The following is a 16,850-nucleotide window of genomic DNA, read 5'->3' as shown; positions in this document are numbered from 1 at the left end:
TTCACGAAGCTCGATGCTCAATCTGGATATTTGCAAATCCCTCCCACCCCTGTCACACCTCCTCACTTCCTTCATCACACAATTTGGGAGGTACCACTTACCACTTCAACAGATTATCATTTGGCATATTATTGGTGCCCGAGCATTGCCTCAAATGTTTGAGAACTTCCAAGGGTGCTGGGTGCCATGCTGACGACATTCTGTTGTTTGGATGTGACAGACAAGGACACAACAAGAGACATTACAAAGTGCTACAGAAACTTCAGCAGGAGTGTCTCACTCAACAGAAAGTGTACGTTTGCAAAGGATGAAGTCATTCTTCTTAGGTCACAGGGTTAATGCTTCAGGACTGGAGCCACATCCCAACAAGGTCGAGGTAATCAGGGAGATGCCAGAATCTGTGTAGCAGATGGTCGCCAACTGATGGGCATGGCGAACTACCTTGCTAAGTTTTTGCCCCAACTGGCTACATACCGCATGCCATTGAATGAGCTGAGCCGAGAGAAGAGCGAGGGTTGTTGGGGGCATCCCCAAAAGACTGCTTTTCAGAAGCTCAAGGAGGAACTGAGTCCTCCAAAAAACACTCGCTCAGTACTCGTGCATGGTTGATGTCGTAAGTTACATATACTTAGGTTGGAGTCATTAAAACTTGTTTTTCAACCACTCCACAAATTTCTTGTTAACAAACTATAGTTTTGGCAAGTCGGTTAGGACATTTACTTTGTGCATAACACAAGTCATTTTTCCAACAATCCTTTACAGACTGATTGTTTCACTTATAATTCACTGTATCACAATTCCAGTCGGTCAGAAGTTTAAATACACTAAGTTGACTGTGCCTTTAAACAGCTTTGAAAATTCCAGAAAATTATGTCATGGCTTTACCTTCAAACTCAGTGCCTCTTTGCTTGACATCATGGGGAAATCAAAAGAAATCAGCCAAGACCTCAGAAAAGGTTTGGTTCAACCTTGGGAGCAATTTTAAAATGCCTGAAAGTGCCATGTTCATCTGTACAAACAATAGTACGCAAGCATAAACACCATGAGACCATGCAGTCGTCATACCGCTCATGAAGGAGACGCGTTCTGTCTCCTATGGATGAACGTACTTTGGTGCGAAATGTGCAAATCAATCTCAGAACAACAGCAAATGACCTTGTGAAGATGCTGAAGGAAACAGGTACAAAAGTATCTATATCCACAGTTAAAACGAGTCCTATATCGACATAACCTCAAAGGCCACCCAGCAAGGAAGAAGCCACTGCTCCAAAACCGCCATAAAAAGCCCGTCTATGGTTTGCAACTGCACATGGGGACAAAGATCGTACTTTTTGGAGAAATTTCCTCTGATCTGATGAAACAAAAATAGAACTGTTTGGCCATAATGACCATCGTTATGTTTGGAGGAAAAAGGGGGAGGTTTGCAAGCCGAAGAACACCATCCCAACCGTGAAGCACGGGGGTGGCATCATCGTGTTGTGGGGGTGCTTTGCTGCAGGATTGACTGGCCACTTCACAAAATAGTTGGTGTCATGAGGAAGGGAAGTTACGTGGATATATTGAAGCAACATCTCAAGACATCAGTCAGGAAGTTAAAGCTTGGTCGCAAATGGGTCTTCGAAATGGACAATGACCCCAAGCATACTTCCAAAGTTGTAGCAAAATGGCTTAAGGACAACAAAGTCAAGGTATTGGAGTGGCCATCACAAAGCCCTGACCTCAATCTTTTAGGAAATGTATGGGCAGAACTGAAAAAGCGTGTGCGAGCAAGGAGGCCTACAGACCTGACTCTGTTACACCAGCTCTTTCAGGAGGAATAGGCCAAAATTCACCCAACTTATTGTGGGAAGCTTGTGGAAGGCTACTCAAACATTTTACCCAAGTTTAACCATTTAAAGGCAATGCTACCAAATACTAATTGAGTGTATGTAAACTTCTGACCCACTGGGAATGTGATGAAATAAATAAAAGCTGAAGTAAATTATTCTCTCTAATATTATTCTGACATTTCATATTCTTAAAATAAAGTGGTGATCCTAACTGACCTAAAACAGGGATTTTTTACTTGGATTAAATGTGAGGAATTGTGAAAGCTGAGTTTAAATGTATTTGGCTGAGGTGTATGTAAACTTCCGACTTCAACTGTAGGTGCTGTGCTGACTCAGAAACAGGCTGACAATACTTGGAAACATGTGACATACAACTCAAGAGGAATGACTGATATAGAGAAGTGCTAATCATAGATTGAGAAAGATGCCATAACAGACACATAGGCATGTGAAAAACTGACTCCTTACCTTCAGGTCCTGCAGTTCACACCAGAAACTGCCCACAAACCCCTGCTCCCATTGCTAGGCTCCAGAGCCCTAGATCAGGGTCCTACGATTTACTTCTGACTTCTGAGATTCACCTACAACATCGTCCATGTGTCAGGGAAGAATCTCATCACTGCAGATACGCTGTCTAGGGCACCGATGGGTGACGCACCATCCACTGCGACTTACAACTGGACAAGATAGTGTACGTGGATACCATCGTTTCCTCTCTACCAGTAGCAGAGGTAAAGCTGCACACAGACGCCTTTTATTATTCTGAAAGGTGAAAGACTTGTAACTAACTGTAAGCACAGACACTCAGAGGTGAAATACTTGTAACTAACTGTAAGCACAGACACTCAGAGGTGAAATACTTCAAAATATCCATGATGGACATCAAGGAATCTCAAAGTGCCAAGCAAGGGCCCAGCAGTCAGTGTGGTGGACAGGAATTTCATCCCAGATCCGACAAGCAGTCGACAGGTGTGAAATCTGCCAAAAACACAGAACAGCCGCTCATAACCTCCCTCCATTCCTGAACGACCATGGCAAAAGGTGGGAATGGCCCTACTTGAGTGGAACAAGACTTCGGCTGAGACCACCTTCAGGGCTGTAAAAGAAGCCTTTGTCTGCCATGGAGTTACGGAGACAGTAGTTTCAGACAATGGACCGCAGTTCTCCTCAAAGATCTTCTGAGTATACACTGAGTGCATAAAAACATTAGGAACACCTGCTCTTTCCATGACAGACTGACCAGTTGAATCGAGGTGAAAGCCATGATCCCTTATTGATGTCACCTGTTAAATCCACTTAAATCATTGTAGGTGAAGGGGAGGAGACAGGTCAACTTCTTATGGTATAGGGGACGCTTGCGTCCCACTTGGCCAAAAACCAGGGAAAATGCAGCGCGGCAAATTCAAATAAATTGATATAAAAATCCAACTTTCATTAAATCACACATGTAAGATACTCAATTAAAGCTACACTCGTTGTGAATCCAGCCAACATGTCAGATTTTAAAAAGGCTTTTCTGCGAAAGCATAAGAAGCTATTATCTGATGGTAGCACAACAGTAAACAAAAAGGGTAGCATATTTCAACCCTGCAGGCACTACACAAAACACAGAAATAAAATATAAAACATGGCTTACCTATGATGAGCTTCTTTTGTTGGCACTCCAATATGTCCCATAAACATCACAATTGGTCATTTTGTTCTATTAATTCCATCCATATATATCCAAAATGTCAATTTATTTGGCGCGTTTGATCCAGAAAAAAACAGCTTCCAAAATGCGCAACGTCAATACAAAATATTTCAAAAGTTGCCTATAAACTTTGCCAAAATATTTCAAACTACCTTTGTAATACAACTTTAGGTATTTTTAAACGTTAATAATCGATCAAATTGAAGACGGGTCTATCTGTGTTCAATACAGGAACACAACAAACAAAGCTACTTTTCAAGTCTTGAGCAACTCTCAACAAATCAAATCAAATCAAATGTATTTATATAGCCCTTCGTACATCAGCTGATATCTCAAAGTGCTGTACAGAAACCCAGCCTAAAACCCCAAACAGCAAGCAATGCAGGTGTAGAAGGTGGTTAGGAAAAACTCCCTAGAAAGGCCAAAACCTAGGAAGAAACCTAGAGAGGAACCAGGCTTTGTGGGGTGGCCAGTCCTCTTCTGGCTGTGCCGGGTAGAGATTATAACAGAACATGGCCAAGATGTTCAAATGTTCATAAATGACCAGCATGGTCGAATAATAATAAGGTCGAACAGTTGAAACTGGAGCAGCAGCACGGCCAGGTGGACTGGAGACAGCAAGGAGTCATCATGTCAGGTAGTCCTGGGGCATGGTCCTAGGGCTCAGGTCCTCTGAGAGAGAGAAGGAGAGAATTAGAGAACGCACACTTAGATTCACACAGGACACCGAATTGGACAGGAGCAGTACTCCAGATATAACAAACTGACCCCAGCCCCCCGACACATAAACTACTGCAGCATAAATACTGGAGGCTGAGACAGGAGGGGTCAGGAGACACTGTGGCCCCATCCGAGGACACCCCTGGACAGGGCCAAACAGGAAGGATATAACCCCACCCACTTTGCCAAAGCACAGCCCCCACACCACTAGAGGGATATCTTCAATCACCAACTTACCATCCTGAGACAAAGCTGAGTATAGCCCGCAAAGATCTCCGCCATGGCATAACCCAAGGGGGGGTGCCAACCTAGACAGGATGACCACATCAGTGAATCAACCCACTCAGGTGACGCACCCCTTCAAAGGACGGCATGAGAGAGCCCCAGTAAGCCAGTGACTCAGCCCCTGTAATAGGGTTAGAGGCAGAGAATCCCAGTGGAAAGAGGGGAACCGGCCAGGCAGAGACAGCAAGGGTGGTTCGTTGCTCCAGAGCCTTTCCGTTCACCTTCCCACTCCTGGGCCAGACTACACTCAATCATATGACCCACTGAAGAGATGAGTCTTCAGTAAAGACTTAAATGTTGAGACCGAGTTTGCATCTCTGACATGGGTAGGCAGACCGTTCCATAAAAATGGAGCTCTATAGGAGAAAGCCCTGCCTCCAGCTGTTTGCTTAGAAATTCTAGGGACAATTAGGAGGCCTGCGTCTTGTGACCGTAGCGTACGTGTAGGTATGTACGGCAGGACCAAATCAGAGAGATAGGTAGGAGCAAGCCCATGTAATGCTTTATAGGTTAGCAGTAAAACCTTGAAATCAGCCCTTGCTTTGACAGGAAGCCAGTGTAGGGAGGCTAGCACTGGAGTAATATGATCAAATTTTTTGGTTCTAGTCAGGATTCTAGCAGCCGTATTTAGCACTAATTGAAGTTTATTTAGTGCGTTATCCGGGTAGCCGGAAAGTAGAGCATTGCAGTAGTCTAACCTAGAAGTGACAAAAGCATGGATTAATTTTTCTGCATCATTTTTGGACAGAAAGTTTCTGATCTTTGCAATGTTACGTAGATGGAAAAAAGCTGTCCTTGAAATGGTCTTGATATGTTCTTCAAAAGAGAGATCAGGGTCCAGAGTAACGCCGAGGTCCTTCACAGTTTTATTTGAGACGACTGTACAACCATTAAGATTAATTGTCAGATTCAACAGAAGATCTCTTTGTTTCTTGGGACCTAGAACAAGCATCTCTGTTTTGTCCGAGTTTAAAAGTAGAAAGTTTGCTGCCATCCACTTCCTTATGTCTGAAGCACATGCTTCTAGCAAGGGCAATTTTGGGGCTTCACCATGTTTCATTGAAATGTACAGCTGTGTGTCATCCGCATAGCAGTGAAAGTTAACATTATGTTTTCGATTAACATCCCCAAGAGGTAAAATATATAGTGAAAACAATAGTGGTCCTAAAACGGAACCTTGAGGAACACTGAAATTTACAGTTGATTTGTCAGAGGACAAACCATTCACAGAGACAAACTGATATCTTTCCAACAGATAAGATCTAAACCAGGCCAGAACTTGTCCGTGTAGACCAATTTGGGTTTCCAATCTCTCCAAAAGCATGGGGTGATCGATGGTATCAAAAGCAGCACTAAGGTCTAGGTGCACGAGGACAGATGCAGAGCCTCGGTCCGATGCCATTAAAATGTCATCTACCACCTTCACAAGTGCCGTCTCAGTGCTATGATGGGGTCTAAAACCAGACTGAAGCATTTCGTATACATTGTTTGTCTTCAGGAAGGCAGTGAGTTGCTGCGCAACAGCCTTTTCTAAGATTTTTGAGAGGAATGGAAGATTCGATATAGGCCGATAGTTTTTTATATTTTCTGGGTCAAGGTTTGGCTTTTTCAAGAGAGGCTTTATTACTGCCACTTTTAGTGAGTTTGGTACACATCCGGTGGATAGAGAGTCGTTTATTATGTTCAACATAGGAGGGCCAAGCACAGGATGCAGCTCTTTCAGTAGTTTAGTTGGAATAGGGTCCAGTATGCAGCTTGAAGGTTTAGAGGCCATGATTATTTTCATCATTGTGTCAAGAGATATAGTACTAAAACACTTGAGCGTCTCTCTTGATCCTAGGTCCAGGCAGAGTTGTGCAGACTCAGGACAACTGAGCTTTGAAGGAATACGCAGATTTAAAGAGGAGTCTGTAATTTGCTTTCTAATAATCATAATTTTTTCCTCAAAGAAGTTCATGAATTTATCACTGCTAAAGTGAAAGTCATCCTCTCTTGGGGAATGCTGCTTTTTAGTTAGCTTTGCGACAGTATCAAAAAGGAATTTCGGATTGTTCTTATTTTCCTCAATTAAGTTAGAAAAATAGGATGATCGAGCAGCAGTAATAGCTCTTCGGTACTGCACGGTACTGTCTTTCCAAGCTAGACGGAAGACTTCCAGTTTGGTGTGGCGCCATTTCCGTTCCAATTTTCTGGAAGCTTGCTTCAGAGCTCGGGTATTTTCTGTGTACCAGGGAGCTAGTTTCTTATGAGAAATGTTTTTAGTTTTTAGGGGTGCAACTGCATCTAGGGTATTGCGCAAGGTTAAATTGAGTTCCTCAGTTAGGTGGTTAACTGATTTTTGTCCTCTGGTGTCATTGGGTAGACAGAGGGAATCTGGAAGGACATCAAAGAATCTTTGTGTTGTCTGTGAATTTATAGCACGACTTTTGATGTTCCTTGGTTGGGGTCTGAGCAGATTATTTGTTGCAATTGCAAACGTAATAAAATGGTGGTCCGATAGTCCAGGATTATGAGGAAAAACATTAAACAGTGTTACGCAGTTCCTAGTTGGCATCATTGCACAAATGAATAACCTCAACCAAATTCCAAAGACTGGTGACATCCAGTGGAAGCGGTAGGAACTGAAAACAAGTTCCTAAGAAATATTGTTTGCCAATGAGAACTCAGTGGACAGATAGAGACCACTAAAAAAAATATCTGATCGGTTAGTCCTCGGGGTTTTGCCTGCTACATAAGTTATGTTATACTCACAGACATGATTCAAACAGTTTTAGAAACTTCAGAGTGTCTTCTATCCAAATCTACTAATACTATGCATATCTTATATTCTTGGAATGAGTAGCAGGAAGTTGAAATTGGGCATGCTATTTATCCAAAAGTGAAAATGCTGCCCCCTAATCCTTAATAAATTAAAGAAGGATTTTTAGGCCTTAAGACTATTGAGACATGGATTGTGTATGTGTGCCATTCAGAGGGTGAATGAGGAAGACAAAAGATTGAAGTGCTTTTTGAAATGGGTTGGTAGTAGGTGCCAGACGCACCGGTCTGTGTCAAGAACGGCAGCGCCGTTGGGTTTTTCACGCTCAACAGTAATAGTTCTATTTTCATAATTAGTAGGCTGACACATTACCTTTAGCTATACAGAATATCTCACCACCATGCTTTTCCATCTCCTCTCTCCTTTATTCCATGTTCTATGACACCGAGAGAGGTACTGTCAACAGTTTCATGAAATAGCCTTGTGAAAACATGTTACTATCCATGTTCCTGAAGAGATTTCACATGGTTTCCCAAAATAATCACTGGGTAGTTGCAGGAACAAGGTTGGCGAGTCCATGGCTTACCGGGTTTGGGTGGAATATCACGTGTTGATAACCAGAGTAGCCTGTTCCACATGAGTGAAACACCGTGAGTGAAACGAACCGACGGGAAAGGGGCCTCCATTCGCTATGGACGATATGGTTTTTCTCTTGCCCCTGTTCCTGCCCATTTGATAATGGGCCATTCTAAATCAGAACTCATTTTACATATTAGTAAAGACAAGATTCAATTGAGAATAGTCTGATGGGTGAAATTATGATCACTTGATGAGAGAACAGCTGTGCAGCCTGAGGCAAGGAACAGAGATGAAGCATTTTTTGCTACTTTCTCAAACCATCAATAGTCTGTAGTCGCACCATGCAGCCAAAACATGTTTGATTTCTGAGACATTCTAAGGCTTGTATAATTCACAACTAGAGTTGCCAAATAACTCTACATCTAGCATATTAGACATGTTTCAAATGATCACTTTTACGCTGAACATAGCCACTTCATATGACCCTCTCGCTACAGAATGGGAAAAATATTGTTTCTATTTTATTCAGATAACTTCAATTATATTCTTCTTACTATAAAATCATATAATATAAAATAATGGGCCAGGGACTTATAAGCATATCTCGTCTGCTAAATGAACAGGACTACAACCTATGGCATGGCGCTTGTTCTTCTGAAATATGTTCTGCATCTCATAAGGTTTCTTTAAACCTGACCAAAATAAATAAGTGATTTATTGTGATGGTGTATATTCAATGGATTTAATTGTACTTTTTAAAATGTAGATGCGCCAAAGGAGGCTTGTTTACGTGGAGGCCTGGAGACGCTAAATGTGTTTATGTTCATTCGGGTCAATTACCGTGTGACCGGCAGTCTCTTGCATGACAATACCCACCTGACAAAATGTAAGGACCGCCACATCTGTAACTATACCTGCTTTTTATCTTACTAACCACCTGACAAAATGTAATGACTGCCACATCTGTAACTATACCTGGTTTTATCTAACTAACCACCTGACAAAATGTAATGACCGCCACATCTGTAACTATACCTGGTTTTATCTTACTAACCACCTGACAAAATGTAATGACTGCCACATCTGTAACTATACCTGGTTTTTATCTAACTAACCACCTGACAAAATGTAATGACTGCCACATCTGTAATTATACCTGGTTTTTATCTTACTAACCATCTGACAAAATGTAATGACTGCCACATCTGTAACTATACCTGGTTTTATCTTACTAACCACCTGACAAAATGTAATGACTGCCACATCTGTAACTATACCTGGTTTTATCTTACTAACCATCTGACAAAATGTAATGACTGCCACATCTGTAACTATACCTGGTTTTATCTTACTAACCACCTGACAAAATGTAATGACTGCCACATCTGTAACTATACCTGGTTTTATCTTACTAACCACCTGACAAAATGTAATGACTGCCACATCTGTAACTATACCTGGTTTTGTCTTACTAACCACCTGACAAAATGTAATGACTGCCACATCTGTAACTATACCTGGTTTTATCTAACTAACCACCTGACAAAATGTAATGACTGCCACATCTGTAATTATACCTGGTTTTTATCTTACTAACCACCTGACAAAATGTAATGACTGCCACATCTGTAACTATACCTGGTTTTATCTTACTAACCACCTGACAAAATGTAATGACTGCCACATCTGTAACTATACCTGGTTTTATCTTTCTAACCACCTGACAAAATGTAATGACTGCCACATCTGTAACTATACCTGGTTTTATCTAACTAACCACCTGACAAAATGTAATGACTGCCACATCTGTAATTATACCTGGTTTTTATCTTACTAACCACCTGACAAAATGTAATGACTGCCACATCTGTAACTATACCTGGTTTTATCTTACTAACCACCTGACAAAATGTAATGACTGCCACATCTGTAACTATACCTGGTTTTATCTTTCTAACCACCTGACAAAATGTAATGACTGCCACATCTGTAACTATACCTGGTTTTATCTTACTACCCACCTGACAAAATGTAATGACTGCCACATCTGTAACTATACCTGGTTTTATCTTACTAACCACCTGACAAAATGTAATGACTGCCACATCTGTAACTATACCTGGTTTTATCTTACTAACCACATGACAAAATGTAATGACCGCCACATCTGTAACTATACCTGGTTTTATCTTTCTAACCACCTGACAAAATGTAATGACTGCCACATCTGTAACTATACCTGGTTTTATCTAACTAACCACCTGACAAAAATGTAATGACTGCCACATCTGTAACTATACCTGGTTTTATCTTACTAACCACCTGACAAAATGTAATGACTGCCACATCTGTAACTATACCTGGTTTTATCTTTCTAACCACCTGACAAAATGTAATGACTGCCACATCTGTAACTATACCTGGTTTTATCTAACTAACCACCTGACAAAATGTAATGACTGCCACATCTGTAACTATACCTGGTTTTATCTTACTAACCACCTGACAAAATGTAATGACTGCCACATCTGTAACTATACCTGGTTTTATCTTACTAACCACCTGACAAAATGTAATGACTGCCACATCTGTAACTATACCTGCTTTTTATCTTACTAACCACCTGACAAAATGTAATGACTGCCACATCTGTAACTATACCTGGTTTTATCTTTCTAACCACCTGACAAAATGTAATGACTGCCACATCTGTAACTATACCTGGTTTTATCTAACTAACCACCTGACAAAATGTAATGACTGCCACATCTGTAATTATACCTGGTTTTTATCTTACTAACCACCTGACAAAATGTAATGACTGCCACATCTGTAACTATACCTGGTTTTATCTTACTAACCACCTGACAAAATGTAATGACTGCCACATCTGTAACTATACCTGGTTTTATCTTACTAACCACCTGACAAAATGTAATGACTGCCACATCTGTAACTATACCTGGTTTTATCTTTCTAACCACCTGACAAAATGTAATGACTGCCACATCTGTAACTATACCTGGTTTTATCTAACTAACCACCTGACAAAATGTAATGACTGCCACATCTGTAATTATACCTGGTTTTTATCTTACTAACCACCTGACAAAATGTAATGACTGCCACATCTGTAACTATACCTGGATTTATCTTACTAACCACCTGACAAAATGTAATGACTGCCACATCTGTAATTATACCTGGTTTTTATCTTACTAACCACCTGACAAAATGTAATGACTGCCACATCTGTAACTATACCTGGTTTTATCTAACTAACCACCTGACAAAATGTAATGACTGCCACATCTGTAATTATACCTGGTTTTTATCTTACTAACCACCTGACAAAATGTAATGACTGCCACATCTGTAACTATACCTGGATTTATCTTACTAACCACCTGACAAAATGTAATGACTGCCACATCTGTAATTATACCTGGTTTTTATCTTACTAACCACCTGACAAAATGTAATGACTGCCACATCTGTAACTATACCTGGTTTTATCTTACTAACCACCTGACAAAATGTAATGACTGCCACATCTGTAACTATACCTGGTTTTATCTTACTAACCACCTGACAAAATGTAATGACTGCCACATCTGTAACTATACCTGGTTTTATCTTACTAACCACCTGACAAAATGTAATGACTGCCACATCTGTAACTATACCTGGTTTTATCTTACTAACCACCTGACAAAATGTAATGACTGCCACATCTGTAACTATACCTGGTTTTATCTTTCTAACCACCTGACAAAATGTAATGACTGCCACATCTGTAACTATACCTGGTTTTATCTTACTAACCACCTGACAAAATGTAATGACTGCCACATCTGTAACTATACCTGGTTTTATCTTACTAACCACCTGACAAAATGTAATGACTGCCACATCTGTAACTATACCTGGTTTTATCTTACTAACCACCTGACAAAATGTAATGACTGCCACATCTGTACCTATACCTGGTTTTATCTTTCTAACCACCTGACAAAATGTAATGACTGCCACATCTGTAACTATACCTGGTTTTATCTAACTAACCACCTGACAAAATGTAATGACTGCCACATCTGTAACTATACCTGGTTTTATCTTACTAACCACCTGACAAAATGTAATGACTGCCACATCTGTAACTATACCTGGTTTTATCTTTCTAACCACCTGACAAAATGTAATGACTGCCACATCTGTAACTATACCTGGTTTTATCTAACTAACCACCTGACAAAATGTAATGACTGCCACATCTGTAACTATACCTGGTTTTATCTTACTAACCACCTGACAAAATGTAATGACTGCCACATCTGTAACTATACCTGGTTTTATCTTACTAACCACCTGACAAAATGTAATGACTGCCACATCTGTAACTATACCTGGTTTTATCTTTCTAACCACCTGACAAAATGTAATGACTGCCACATCTGTAACTATACCTGGTTTTATCTAACTAACCACCTGACAAAATGTAATGACTGCCACATCTGTAACTATACCTGGTTTTATCTTACTAACCACCTGACAAAATGTAATGACTGCCACATCTGTAACTATACCTGGTTTTATCTTTCTAACCACCTGACAAAATGTAATGACTGCCACATCTGTAACTATACCTGGTTTTATCTAACTAACCACCTGACAAAATGTAATGACTGCCACATCTGTAACTATACCTGGTTTTATCTTACTAACCACCTGACAAAATGTAATGACTGCCACATCTGTAACTATACCTGGTTTTATCTTACTAACCACCTGACAAAATGTAATGACTGCCACATCTGTAACTATACCTGCTTTTTATCTTACTAACCACCTGACAAAATGTAATGACTGCCACATCTGTAACTATACCTGGTTTTATCTTTCTAACCACCTGACAAAATGTAATGACTGCCACATCTGTAACTATACCTGGTTTTATCTTACTAACCACCTGACAAAATGTAATGACTGCCACATCTGTAACTATACCTGGTTTTATCTTACTAACCACCTGACAAAATGTAATGACTGCCACATCTGTAACTATACCTGGTTTTATCTTTCTAACCACCTTCCTTAACGACAAATCTCCTTATTCTTACAACACACACGTACGTTCTGTGTCTCTCCCTCTGTCTCTCGGGGTGTCTCAGCGCAAACATACACACAGTTGTGGATGTGTGTGTGTGTTATGTCTGTTACATTATGTGTATGTGCGGACGTGTTTAACTATTCTTGTGAATAGTTATAAACAAACAAATTTTTGACCAACTAAGGATATTTTGTTAGTTTCCACAAGGTCAAATGTTATTTCTAGGGGGTTCAGGGTTAAGGTTAGAATTAGGGTTAGGGTTAGAATAGGTTTTTAGGTTGAGGTTATGGTAAGAGTACGTGTTAAGGTTAAGGTTAGGGATAGGGGTTAGGGAAAATAGGATTTTGAATGGGACTGAATAGTGTGTCCCCACAAAGTTAGCTGTACAATACTTTGTGTGTGTGTGTGTCTAACAGTTTGTTTTCTCAGTCAGGTGTTCCCCCATGGTCTTCCTGATGAGTTCACGCTGGTCTTCACTTTGCTCCTCAAGAAGAAAACACTGAGAGACAACATCTACCTCTTCCAGATCTCTGATGAACAGGGATACCCACAGGTTTACACTTCTCTTTTCACCTCCCTCTCTCATCTCTGTCCTCTACCCTCTTTTATTACGCTCTTTCCTCCCCTCTTCCTTCTCTCCATCACACTCTCTCCTCTCCTCTGTCTCTCCCTCATCTCTCTCTCTCTCTCTCTCTCTTCTCTGCTCCCTCTTTCATCTCTCCCCTCTCCATCTCTCTCTCTCTTTCTTCTGTTCTCTCCTCTATCTGTTCCATTGCTCTCTTTCCTCTCCTCCATCTCTCCACTCTCTATCCTCCCTTCAGCTTCTACTCTCTCTCTCTCTGTTGTTTCTCATTATTATTCATGTTACTTGTATAATAAGTCTGAAGCCACATTTAAATACTCCATGTATATGATGAATTGCAGGCAAACCATCTCATTATAAATGATTGATTGTGTTTTTTCAGTGACAATAATTTGTATACAGTATATTACCTTTGTCTATGTCTTTGCTAACCTTGCAGTGTGTTCCATGTAGCCCATATTGAGACACAAAGCACTGTACTGAACGTGTAGTTCCGTCTCCTAGTGGCTACTGCTTGGGACTGGATAGGCATATTCAATGAGACATTGGCTTCAACATTGCTTACACCTACAACACAATATCAGATTCTGTCAGATCTGTAGACTTCTCTGTAGAGGTGTTGTTTCCAGATGTGATACACCTGTTTTTTCCCTGTCTCTCCTCCCCTCCCCTGCCTCCTCATCTCCCCCTCTCCCCCCCTCCCCTCCCCTCCCCTCCCCTGCCTCCTCCTCTCCCCCTCTCTCCTCCCCCTCCCCTCCCCTCCCCTGCCTCATCCTCTCCCCCTCTCTCCTCCTTCCTTCCTTCCTCTCCCCCACTCCTCCCTCCCTCCCCCTAGTTCTCTCTTGACCTGAATGGCCCTGAGGCCACCCTGTCCCTGCGTGCGCGGGGGGCCAACCCCCTGAGTGACCCAGTTGGGTGTTTGTTCAGTGGGGAGGGCGTTGAGTCTCTCCTGGACAGTGGCTGGCACAAACTGTCCCTCAGCGTCCAACAGGGAGCAGCCTCTCTACACGTGGACTGCAGCTCTATCCAGACCATGCCCCTGGAGCCCCGGGGAGAGCTACCCACCAAAGGACACACCCTGCTGGGCATCAGAGCCACTGATGCTGCCCCTGTGGAGGTATTGACTGGAAAACCCGGGAGGGAGGGGGGGGGGGTTGATTGTGGTAGGAAGTTGGGTGTAGGGAGATGGGGTTGGGTCAACCTGTATGTGGGAGTAGCTATATGGAGGTGAAGACTGTGGGAGGAGGGAAGAGATGGAGGGAGAGGTAGAGAGGCTTGGAGGAGGAGAGAGATGGAAGGAAAGGTGGAGAGGATGGGAGGATGGAGGAGATGGAGGGAGAGGTGGAGATTGTGGGAAGAGGGGACATGTATACTTAGGGGTGGTGGTTGGGGCTGTAGTAGTGGGCTTGTAGTTGTAGTGGGTATACTTGGTCTCTAAGAATATTTGTTATCCTTCTCTCGCTCTCTCTCTTCCATTCTCTCGTCCCCTCTCTCTCTTCCTCTCTCTCTCGCTCTCTCTCTTCATTCTCTCTCACTCTCTCTCTTCCATTCTCTCGTCCCCTCTCTCTCTTCTTCTCTCTCTCGCTCTCTCTCTTCCATTCTCTCGTCCCCTCTCTCTCTCTTCCTTCTTTTCTCTCTGCCCCCTTTCCTCTTCATCTCTGCCCGTCTCACAGATGGACATTCAGCAAGTGATGGTGTACTGTGATGCCTCCCTGGCCAGTCAGGAGGCCTGCTGTGAGATACCTGGTGCTCGGGTGAGAACACCAGACATTACATATCGCTCCCACAACCACCACACCAACCATCACACAATGCTTCTGCAACCATCACACCAACCATCACACAACGCTTTTACAACCATCACACATCGCTCCCACATCCACCACACCAACCATCACACAATGCTTCTGCAACCATCACACTGACCATCACACAACGCTTTTACAACCATCACACATCGCTCCCACATCCACCACACCAACCATCACACAATGCTTCTGCAACCATCACACTGACCATCACACAACGCTTTTACAACCATCACACATCGCTCCCACATCCACCACACCAACCATCACACAATGCTTCTGCAACCATCACACTGACCATCACGCAACTCTTTTACAACCATCACACATCGCTCCCACATCCACCACACCAACCATCACACAATGCTTCTGCAACCATCACACTGACCATCACACAATGCTTTTACAACCATCACACATCGCTCCCACATCCACCACACCAACCATCACACAATGCTTCTGCAACCATCACACTGACCATCACACAACGCTTTTACAACCATCACACATCGCTCCCACATCCACCACACCAACCATCACACAATGCTTCTGCAACCATCACACTGACCATCACATAACGCTTTTACAACCATCACACATCGCTCCCACATCCACCACACCAACCATCACACAATGCTTCTGCAACCATCACACTGACCATCACACAACGCTTTTACAACCATCACACATCGCTCCCACATCCACCACACCAACCATCACACAATGCTTCTGCAACCATCACACTGACCATCACACAACTCTTTTACAACCATCACGCATCGCTCCCACATCCACCACACCAACCATCACACAATGCTTCTGCAACCATCACACTGACCATCACACAACGCTTTTACAACCATCACACATCGCTCCCACATCCACCACACCAACCATCACACAATGCTTCTGCAACCATCACACTGACCATCACACAACGCTTTTACAACCATCACACATCGCTCCCACATCCACCACACCAACCATCACACAATGCTTCTGCAACCATCACACTGACCATCACACAACTCTTTTACAACCATCACACATCGCTCCCACATCCACCACACCAACCATCACACAATGCTTCTGCAACCATCACACTGACCATCACACAACGCTTTTACAACCATCACACATCGCTCCCACATCCACCACACCAACCATCACACAATGCTTCTGCAACCATCACACATCGCTCCCACAACCACCATCATATGTAGACTTGCTGATTTTCCCACACAGTTGGTATCAAGTGGATTGTGCAGAATCAACTGTGTTGACAGAGAAAGAGAGAAAGAGAGAGCTCAGGGATGGGTGGAGAGCACAGCCATTTCTGAGATGATTTTTAACCTGAAGGCATTTCCGCCCTGATGTCTGTTTTTGTCTGTACAGACTTTTTGTACATATGCGGAAGTGTCCTTCATGTGTGGGAGTGTGTGTGCCTGTGTGCGTGTGTGTGTGTGTGTGTGTGTGTGTGTGTTT

At 42.4% G+C, this 16,850-nt stretch overlaps 1 protein-coding gene across 4 annotated transcripts in view; it reads left to right on the top strand.

Annotated features, from left to right (window-relative positions):
- Positions 1 to 16,850, top strand: part of LOC135551890 (collagen alpha-1(XVI) chain-like) — a 124,157-nt gene that overhangs the window by 35,122 nt on the left and 72,185 nt on the right. For all 4 annotated transcript variants that reach the window (XM_064983164.1, XM_064983166.1, XM_064983163.1 and 1 more), the window contains exons 5-7: positions 13,404 to 13,527; positions 14,393 to 14,674; positions 15,231 to 15,311. In XM_064983164.1, coding sequence (XP_064839236.1) covers positions 13,404 to 13,527; positions 14,393 to 14,674; positions 15,231 to 15,311 — 487 coding nt within the window. The remainder of the gene's footprint in view (positions 1 to 13,403; positions 13,528 to 14,392; positions 14,675 to 15,230; positions 15,312 to 16,850) is intronic.

This window comes from Oncorhynchus masou, chromosome 13, assembly GCF_036934945.1.
Source record: "Oncorhynchus masou masou isolate Uvic2021 chromosome 13, UVic_Omas_1.1, whole genome shotgun sequence".
In the NCBI taxonomy this organism is placed as follows: Eukaryota; Metazoa; Chordata; class Actinopteri; order Salmoniformes; family Salmonidae; genus Oncorhynchus; species Oncorhynchus masou.
The sequence above is the reverse complement of the archived record's forward strand: the minus strand, read 5'-3'. Positions and strand labels throughout refer to the sequence as shown.